The sequence below is a fragment of the Giraffa tippelskirchi genome, chromosome 13 (genome assembly GCF_054371585.1).
Source record: "Giraffa tippelskirchi isolate mGirTip1 chromosome 13, T2T-mGirTip1v1.2.pri, whole genome shotgun sequence".
NCBI classification, from domain to species: Eukaryota; Metazoa; Chordata; class Mammalia; order Artiodactyla; family Giraffidae; genus Giraffa; species Giraffa tippelskirchi.
In genome coordinates, this window is record NC_137287.1 from 69,184,641 (window position 1) to 69,194,851 (window position 10,211).

The following is a 10,211-nucleotide window of genomic DNA, read 5'->3' on the forward strand; positions in this document are numbered from 1 at the left end:
TCTGTATGGTTTCCCCTCTCCACTCTTCCTCTCAGGTTACCCCAGGGGCTCTCACACCTAGTGACCATCCTAAGTGGGAAAGAGGAATGGAGAATAGTATTTCTGATGCAGCAAGAACAGCAGAATACAAAACTGACATCTCAATGAAGGAAAGTTCCCTCTCCACTAAGAGTTTACTTAGAGACAGTAAAAACCATTCCCAGAAAAATGTGCCTAAGGTCAATTCTAGTTTCTCTGGCGTTAGTTCATTCAAATGTGAAATCAACAAAGGACTTAAAATCTCTGGGCTGCAGTACCCTGCATCTGATGCTGAGAATCAGAAGATGAATTTTGGGAAGGCAAAGGGAGTGAGTCAGCAAAGACAAGAAGATTCAGAGAAGGGTCACCTTCCCTCTCCCACTAGATCAACTGAACTGACAACTCGTGATGTCAAAACTCCAGACCAAGAGGTTCCCATGACAGAGTTTGGCCAAGTTGTCCTAAGACCAAAGGGAGCTAAGCATGCTAACACAACCCCTACTGAGGATGGGGAGTCCACACCAAGTTCTCCCAGCGAGGAGAAGGCAACCACCGACAACATTGCCTTCATGATCACCAAAACTGCAGTCCAAGTTCTCTCCAGTGGGGAGGTCCGCGATATAGTGAGCCGACAGGGGGAAGATGTACAGACGGTCAACATTGACGCCAAAAAAGAGACGATATCCCAGCAGGAAGGCACTGAAAGTGAAGAACCCGTGGTGTGCCTGGACAAGAAACCCGTGATCATCATCTTTGATGAACCCATGGACATCCGAGCTGCATACAAGAGACTTTCAACCATATTTGAGGAATGTGATGAGGAACTGGAGAGAATGATGAGGGAAGAAAAGATAGAGGAAGAGGAAGAGGAGGAGACTGGAGACCCTGCGGTCCAGAATGACACTCCCCAAAAGTTTCCTACGGAGGCGGCTTTGGGCAGCCCTCGAGCAGGGCAGGAGGCTAAGAGTAAATTGCAGCCACACTTCCTTTCAGCGGAGACAGGAGTGTCAGGAGGACAGGAAATGAATAAAACCGAGGAGATCAAGTTCAACCCAACTAATTCTCCAAGCTCAGAAAGCCAGGGTGACGTGACTGATGACCAGTTTGAAAGCCCCAAGAAAAAGTTCAAGTTCAAATTCCCAAAGAAGCAGCTCGCGGCTCTCACGCAAGCCATTCGCACAGGCACCAAGACTGGGAAGAAGACATTACAGGTGGTGGTCTACGAAGAGGAGGAGGAGGATGGCACACTGAAGCAGCACAAGGAAGCCAAGCGGTTCGAGATCAGTAGGTCTCCATGCGAAGACGCCCCTAAAAGCCTGCTCAAGAGACTAGAGCACCCCAGTCTGGAAAGCAATGCTCCAGTTTCCAGAACTGATGAAATCAGAAAAAATACCTACAGAACATTGGACAGCCTGGAGCAGACCATCAAACAGCTGGAAAACACCATCAGTGAGATGAGTCCCAAAGCCCTAGTTGAGACCTCGTGTTCTTCCCACAGAGATTCTGTTGCAAGTTCATCCCACACGGCCCAGGAGGCCGGTCCCCCGTCCTTGCTAGTCCTGGATGAAGCATCCACTGCCTTAGAGCCCCCCTCATCTATACCTTCAGCTTCACGTAAGGTATCTTGGTCTGATGGAAAGATGAAAAGAGCCAGCTGCTTTCTTAAATCTGCCATAATCACCATTAGCAAAAGGTGTCTTGTGATTGACTCGCTTCCTTTCAGGTGGCTCGTTTTGTTTTGTTGTCTGTTCACCATGATCCCTTTCTCTCACACTTCTTCCCTCGCCTTCAAAACAACAACAACTAGGTGTCTAACAGCTAATCGATTTCTGTTTTTACCTCTGTTGCTGACTGGTGTTGGGAAAACCCCAAGGACGCTGGGCCAGCTATTTGCCGTTGAAGTGATTGCTCTGATACTCACATTAAAATCCGTTTGATCAGTAGTGGGGCAGTTTCATTGTTTGATTCTCCGAATTAACCCCAGTGGTGTCTCCTGATGTCCGTCTCCTAGATCTGTCCTGCATGTAGGGCTGTGGCTTCTCACGTTGAGCTTCTCTGCACACAGTGGGGTGACCTCGGATGACTCATTCACACCATCCTTTCTCTCCCCCCTCTTGCCGCTCCTCCCCACAGGGCTCCACCGGGACCCCTCAGACGAGCAGGATGCCAGTCCCCATGAGTTCCAAGAACAGACCTGGAAGCCTGGACAAACCTGGCAAGCAGTCCAAACTGCAGGATCCCCGCCAATACCGCCAGGTAGTTTTACCTTAAACCCACTTTTGGATGGACACTCTTGCGCTTAAGAAGCAAGTCACTGACTTAGTTTATACCAAATATTGCATTTTTTCTTTGTTAAGATACGGTTTATCTAGACACCCTGGATCTGGGGGCATGAAGAGAGAGTCTCAAAGCCTTTGTTGAACTTCTCACCACGCTTTTGCATGCTCGCAATAAAACATCTTTCACTGTGTGACTCCAAAGTTGACCTGTAAAAACAAGGTGGCAGGCCAGGTGGCTTTCCTTGGGGGAGTAGTGGTTCATCAGAACACTTGGGGAAACCGAGAGAAAAGGCTGCCCTGAAAGTCACCAGTACTAATGTGTGTTGACTGCATCGCACTAGAGGCCCATTAACCATCATGATGCCCCACCCCCACCCCAGTAACAGCCCCCCGCATGCCCCCCCGCCCCCCGAACCCAGAGATGGTAGGAGAATGATGTGCCTGTTCTCACAAGCGCTCTTCTTCCTTCTTCCCTATTCTGTACATCCTCTGCCCAGCACTTGGGGGGTTTCTACCAGGCCCAGTACAGCATGACAAGACTCAGCTCAGGCCTTGAACTGGTTTAAGTTTGGTTTGGTGTCTTTGATTTAATGATCCTCAGAAGGGCTGTGTTGCCAGAGCCTGTGGACTGATGGTGTTACCAGCTTTCTGACAAACTGTCTCCCGCCGTCTTTGTTTGCAGGCTAATGGAAGTGCTAAGAAAGCTGGTGGGGACTGTAAGCCTACTTTCCCCTCCTTACCTGCTTCTAAGATTCCAGCCCTTTCTCCCAGCTCTGGGAAAAGCGGTTCTCTGCCTTCTTCTAGTGGTGACGGCCCTAACTTCCCTAATCCGCCTGCTACTAAACCATCGGTTCCTTCTAACCCTCTCAGCCCCCAAACAGGACGACCTGCTCCCCCCGCCTCCCTCATCCCCTCTGTCTCTAATGGCTCCTTAAAGTTTCAGAGCCCCACTCATGCAGGTAAAGGTCACCATCTCTCATTCTCACTGCAGACTCAAAATGGCCGAGCAGCCCCTCCCTCCTTCTCCTCCTCCCCCCCTCCCCTGCCTCCCCTACTTCACTGAATCAAGGTGCAAAGAGCGTCAGGAGCAGCCACACTCCTAGCCTCACCAGCTACAAGGCACAGAACGGAAGTTCAAGCAAAGCCACCCCATCCACAGCAAAGGAAACCTCTTAAAGGCCAAATCCAATTAAACACAGTTGGAGTTACATTTAAGAAAAAAAAAAAAATTTTTTTTTTTTTTAACAGTCTTACTGTTTTCACAAGAGAATGTAACATATTGCTGTACTGTTTGAGGCTTAAAGCTAAGTATGTGCTAAATATTGGATTAATAGACTTCAGTAAAGCTTTTTTTTTTTTTTAACTTTGTTGCTGTTCTAATTACATAGTGTTTACTGTCTCTATTCAGTACCTGTTAAATGAAGCAAGCATGTGTTACCAAAAAAGAGAGTATGGCCAGAGAGAAGGGTGCGTGTGAGACAGGAAAATAAAAAATGTATTAAGCATGTAAAACATGTATGATTCCAGAATTTTGGTATGTTTTGTATAAAAATATTTTTCATTACGGAGACTAGAAGTGAACAGAGAAATACACAGGTGTGACTATACAAATTGTAAAACAGATACTATTATATTTCCTTTTATTTTAGTGTTATTTAGCTTTATTACAGATTTCTATTTTTGTCAAAACTTCATGGTTCCTTTCGAGATCTTTTTTGCCAAAACATTTTGATACTATAGCATTGTACATTTGAAAGTAGTGTGCTAGACAAGAAGCCAATGAACTTCTACACAAGCCAACACAGAGGTACATGTAGAAGGCAATTATCAACCCTACTGCACTGCCATAAAAATGATGTATAATAATTTGCCAGCCCAAGCAAGCTAGTTCTGCTTTTCTTTCTTTTCAACATGTTGGGATTCTCTAGTTGTTTTCTTTGCAGTATCTAAATCCTCCCTTTGTTTTCTGAGACCTGGTAACCCACACTACTGCATTGTGGATTTTAAAATGTACACTTCTGTACGGTTCTGTAAACTGATCAATTTTTGTAAATATATAAATAGACGCCAAAAATACTGTATGTGACAGCACATAGAGTAGTTTTCCCACACCAAAGTTCATTTTTATGCATGCTTTAAACATCTGTCTTGGGATGGAAAGAAATGGGACTTCCCGGACATTTTTAAAAAAGCGACAAGTTTGCACAGCTAGAGTGTTTTTGTAAATAAGTGTATTTGTATAACACAGTCATGTAATATACAGAACTATAAGCAGAGACTTTGCAAAACTAAATAAAGGGCTGCATGCTTACTATTTTTGTACCTTGTCCCTATAACTACTTCCTAGTCAAAGAACAAACATAACTGTTACCAAGTTAAATGCTTTTGGCTTTGAGGGCATGATAAGAAAACATGTAACCAGATGCAGATGGGTTTTCTGAAAGCTCTGGGGCAGTGCATGGTGAGTTTCTGAGAAATTCATTACAAATATAGTGCCTTTCCATGAAACCTCCGACCTTCTTTGTGGCTTAGCAAGGTTTAGCTGACAGCAAGCAAACCAGATGGAGTTTCTACCACCCTCCTTTACCAGACGGGCTCTTACTAACTTTTGTTTCTTCATCTCCAGTAGAAGTAAAGTAGAAATAAAATGCCTTTATCACTAAGATTTTGGTTTTTTTGAGTTCTCAATTTTAAAAGAGATCATTGGTCTAGAGGGAAATATTCCTGCTAACATTACCCTATTATGTATTCATTTTAAATATCAGCAGAAAAGCTAGTGAAAATAATACCAAGATTATGAACTGACTACAACAAATCTCAGGGACTTGCTTATCATTATTTTTTGACCCTCCACCCCCAATATTTAACTTGATTTGGTGTTAAATACAAATGTTACTATTGCTTTAGCACCTTATTATTAATGTTCTCAGACTTTAGGTTTACTGAGCTGGGATGCCTTCACCAGGAATGTTAGTACACCTCTATTCAAAGTATTAATTGTAACCACATGTTTCAGGGCACACTCAGGGAAGGTATCTTTTTTGTCCACTTTTAATGCAACATAACTGACACAATATACATATTGCTGCATAAGGTGTGCAGTGTAATGATCTGACTTACATACATCATGAGATGATGACCACAGTAAGTTTAGTGTCCAGAGATGACATACAGATGACCAAGAGGCACATGAAAAGATGCTCAACATCAATAATTATTAGAGAAATGCAAATCAAAACTACAGTGACACACCAGCTCACCATGGTCAGAATGGCCATCACTAAAAAGTCTACAAATAACAAATGCTGGAGAGGGTGTGGAGAAAAGGGAACCCCTCTTAACACTGTTGGTGGGAATGTAAACTGGTGCAGCCACTATGTATAACAGTACAGCGTTTCCTCAGAAAACTACAAATAGAATTATCATTAGATCCAGCGGCCCCACTCCTGGGCACATACCCAGATGAAATTGTAATTTGCAAAGATCCATGCACCCGTATGTTCATAGCAGCACTGCTGACAAAAGCCAAAGCATGGAAACAACCTAAATGTCCACTGACAGAATAAAGATGTGGTATATATGTACAAGGGAATGTCACTCAGTCATCAAAAAGAATGAAATAATGTCATTTGCAGCAACATGGGTAGACCTAGAGACTGTCATACTAAGTGAAACACAAATACCATGTAATATCACATAATATGTTGAATCTAAAATATAACAAAATGAACATATCTATGAAAAAACAGACACAGAACAGACTTGTGGTTGCCAAGGGGGAGGGATGAATGGGGAGCTTGGGATTAGCAGAAGCAAACTATTATATATAGGACCGATAAACAAGGTCCTTCTGTATAACACAAGGAACTATATCCAATATCCTGTGACAAACCATAATGGAAAAGGGTAAGAAAAAGAATACGTATGTATATGTGTAACTGAGTCACTTTGTTGTATAACAAATTAACACAATATTGTAACTCAACTTCAATAAAATTTTTTATAAATTAAAAAGAAGTTTAGTGAACATCCATCATCTCATATGGATACAAAATTAAAGCAATAGAAAAGTCATTATCTTATACTTTGTAAGTATAAAGATCTCCAACATTTTAATCATGTCCCATAATCTCAACAACTACATTATATAAATTATAATGTATACGTTACAATGTACATTTAAAATATATAAACAAGCTAGCTGTTTATGTCAGCTATTTGATCTTGTGTATGGACAAGCTGAGAATGCTTTGTGAGCCACTAAACACAGTTTCCAGTTGGAACTTCAGACTTCCCAGAGCCCGAGCCAGGATGCACAGGTGATGGTCAGTGTCAGCCAGTGTAATGAAGGCTGAAGCATGCTCACCAAGTCAGGGAAAGCTCAGCATGGCTCCAGGCATGACCTTGACTGAGACCCAGGCAAGTGCTGCCTGCCTGCTCAGGAAGTTGGAGGGGAAACTACCATACCTGAAGGAATTGAACCCAGGTGCCCAGAGCTCCTGTCACAAAAGGGCACCTTGGTTCCTTTAACTGAGGGAATGATGTCAGGAAGGGTGAGCTCTCAGATTTTGTTAAACCACTACCAGCAGATTCTCACTCAGTCAGTTCAGTCACGAAGTCGTGTCCGACTCTTTGCGACCCCACGGACTGCAGCACGCCAGGCCTCCCTGTCCGTCACCAACTGCCAGAGCCTACTCAAACTCATGTCCATCACGTCGGTGGTGCCATCCAACCATCTCATCCTCTGTCATCCCCTTCTCCTCCTGCCTTCAATCTTTCCCAGCCTCAGGATCTTTTCCAGTGAGTTGGTTCTTTGCATCAGGTGGCCAAAGTATTGGAGCTTCAGCTTCAGCATCAGTCCTTCCAATGAACATTCAGGACTGATTTCCTTTAGGATTGACTGGTTGGATCTCCTTGCAGTCCAAGGGACTCTCAAGAGTCTTCTCCAACACCACAGTTCAAAAGCATCAATTCTTCAGCACTCAGCTTTCTTCATAGTCCAACTCTCACATCCACACATGACTACTAGAAAAACCATAGCTTTGACTAGACAGACCTTTGTTGGTCATGTGTCTGCTTTTTAATATTCGTCTAGGTTGGTCATAGCTTTTCTTCCAAGGAGCAAGTGTCTTAATTTCATGGTTGCAATCACCATCTGCAGTGGTTTTGGAGCCCCCAAAAATAAAGTCTGTCACTGTCTCCATTGTCTCCCCATCTATTTGCCATGAAGGGATGGGACTGGATGCCATGATCTTAAGTTTTCTTTTAAGCTCATCATTCAACCAACTGGCTGCACCTGAAAAAAGATTCTTAGAAATAAACCATGGGGGCTTCTCAGATTCTGTCAATAACCAATCCATCAACCAGGTCACTCGCTGGCTATGCAACCTGGGGCTTGTCTTGGCTTCCTCGTCTCTTAATAGAAAATAGTAATGGAGTCTACCTCACAGGAGGACTGCTGAGGTTAAACATGACACAGTAATGAAAACTCTTAAGACAGAGCCTGACATATAGCACACTCAATAAAGATTAGTTCGGGCTGGTGTCCTTGTCACTGCTATAATTATGACTGAATACTTCCCTTAAAAGCTGTTGGTCTGGCTGGGGAGGGGGGTAGCACAAAAGCAGGCAGGCAGGGAGTAAGACACGCCTCACTGTGGCTGGAGGAGTCCAGAAGAGGGACCATATGATGGCAGTGAGGGCCCTGAGCCCTCGCTGGTACAATACAGAACTTTTAATAGTGTCTCAGCACTAAAGAGGCTGCTTTTATTTTAATGCTGCTTGAGGCTGAACTTCTTTCCAAAATAAACACATATTTCTAAACAGACTAGGAGCCAAGCCAAGGCCCTTGAATTGTGGTTACACAAAAGCAATCCTTGGTGAGACCTAGTTTGCATTTTCAAGCCTGGGAGGAAGTGTCCCCAAATCACCCCACCCAGATGCCTTGGGTGGTGATAGGTGCTGGTGGCCATCCCTGAGCTGAATCCCATGAGGAAAAGTGGACACAACTACTAAAGGGGACCCAGAGCAGGCGTGGCCAAGCCTCACCCCCAGCCAGATTCATCTCAGATGGCTTCCACCACCTGCCCTGTGATTAGAAGGAACTTTCTCCCCTCTTCATGTTCTGTAAATGAGAGCATTTGAGAACAACCAGAAAACCCTTCTGGAGGGAGTCAAGGAATAAAAACTGTCTCAACCCAAAATTCAAAAGTTAATTTTGCAAAAGTAAGGAGGGGATATCATCCAGGAAAACACACCACTCAACCACGCTCCTGAGGGGAGACTGTCCAAAAGGAAGAAATGGTCACAGGAGTACTTTGGGGGACAGAATCCCAGACTCTGCCAGGGCTCTTGGCCCTCTATCTCCAGAGCCACTTTAGAGACAAGCTCACCCTGGAGGCAGGAAGGTCAAGTCACACTGCACACACCACCAAGAAGGTAGTGGAGCTCACAGTGGAAACCTTAGATTTACACAAAATGCTGAATGGGTTCATTGTCCTTGCATGTATGGGAGTGTGTGTGTTTAATCCTCAGGTCTGTAGTCACATCAACAATAACTGCCATCTGTCCCCTATCACGAGCCAGGTTGTGGGCTAAAGTGAAGCGAAGTGAAGTGAAGTTGCTCAGTCATGTCCAACTCTTTGCGACCCCGTGGACTGTAGCCTACCAGGCTCCTCTGTCCATGAGTGGGTTGCCATTTCCTTCTCCAGGGGATCTTCCCGACCCAGGGATCGAACTCGGTTCTGTGTTGCAGGGAGATACTTTGCATCTGAGCCACCAGGGAAGCCCAAAGTGCTTCACATATATTGGCTCTTAATTGCTCAAAAGTGTGGAGTACTTCCTGCATTTATCCTCCTCCCATACTGCTGCAGACACAGGCTGGTAAGAGACAAAAAGGGCAGGTCAGCCATCTGGGATGAGGCCTAGATGATAAGCACTTGACCATTCAGATCAGAGTAGGCAGTATTTCATTCCTGGACCAAACGGAGCATCATTCAGGAAATCGTCCATTTAGGGATTACTGGATGACAGAGTTTGCCTGCCTCAGTCAGTCCTAAAGGAAATCAACCCTGAATATTCATTGGAAGGACTGATGCTAAAGCTGAAGCTTCAGTACTTTGGCCATCTGATGTGAGGAGCTGACTCATTGGAAAAGACCTTGATGCTGGGAAAGACTGAAGGCAGGAAGAGAAGGGGATGATAGAGGATGAGACAGTTGGAGGGCATCATCAACTCAACAGATATGAGTTTGAGCAAACTCTGGGAGACAGTGAAGGACAGGGAAATCTAGCATTCTACAGTCCACAGGGTTGCAAAGAGTCGGACATGACTGAGCAACTGAACACCACCACCTTCAAACCCTAATGACAGAAAGCAAAGAGGAACTAAAGAGCCTCTTGATAAAGAATTGATGCTTTTGAACTGTGATGCTGGAGAAGACTCTTGAGAGTCCCTTGGACAGCACAGAGATCAAACCAGTCAATCCTAAAGGAAATCAACCCTGAATATTCACTGGAAGGGACTGATGGTGAAGCTGAAGCTCCAATACTTTGGCCACTGGATGTGGGGAGCCAACCTATTGGAAAAGACCCTGATACCGGGAAAGATTGAGGGCAGGAAGAGATGGGAGCAACAGAGGATAAGAAAGGAATGACAAGTGACAGAGGATGAGAAGGGAGCATCATCAACTCAATGGACACGAGTTTGAGGAAACTCTGGGAGATAGTGACGGACAGGGAAGCCTGGGGTGCAGCAGTCCATGGGGTCGCAAAGAGTCAGACACGACTGAGCAACTGAACACCACCACCTTCAAAAGAAGGGGTAGGCAGAGAAGTGCTCAAGTCAGGTAATTAATAGTCTCATCCTACATCCCTGGAGGGCAGGTGAAGATGGGTGGGTAACTCAGATCATGAC

At 44.7% G+C, this 10,211-nt stretch overlaps 1 protein-coding gene across 1 annotated transcript in view; it reads left to right on the plus strand.

Annotated features, from left to right (window-relative positions):
- KIAA1217 (KIAA1217 ortholog) overlaps positions 1-4,611 on the plus strand; it is a 357,946-nt gene extending 353,335 nt beyond the window's left edge. Inside the window, 4 exon segments of the mRNA XM_081556782.1 lie at positions 36-1,637; positions 2,152-2,274; positions 2,980-3,325; positions 3,328-4,611. Of these exon segments, the coding sequence (XP_081412908.1) occupies positions 36-1,637; positions 2,152-2,274; positions 2,980-3,325; positions 3,328-3,473 (2,217 nt within the window). The 3' untranslated portion in view covers positions 3,474-4,611.
- Positions 4,612-10,211: the final 5,600 nt, after the last annotated feature.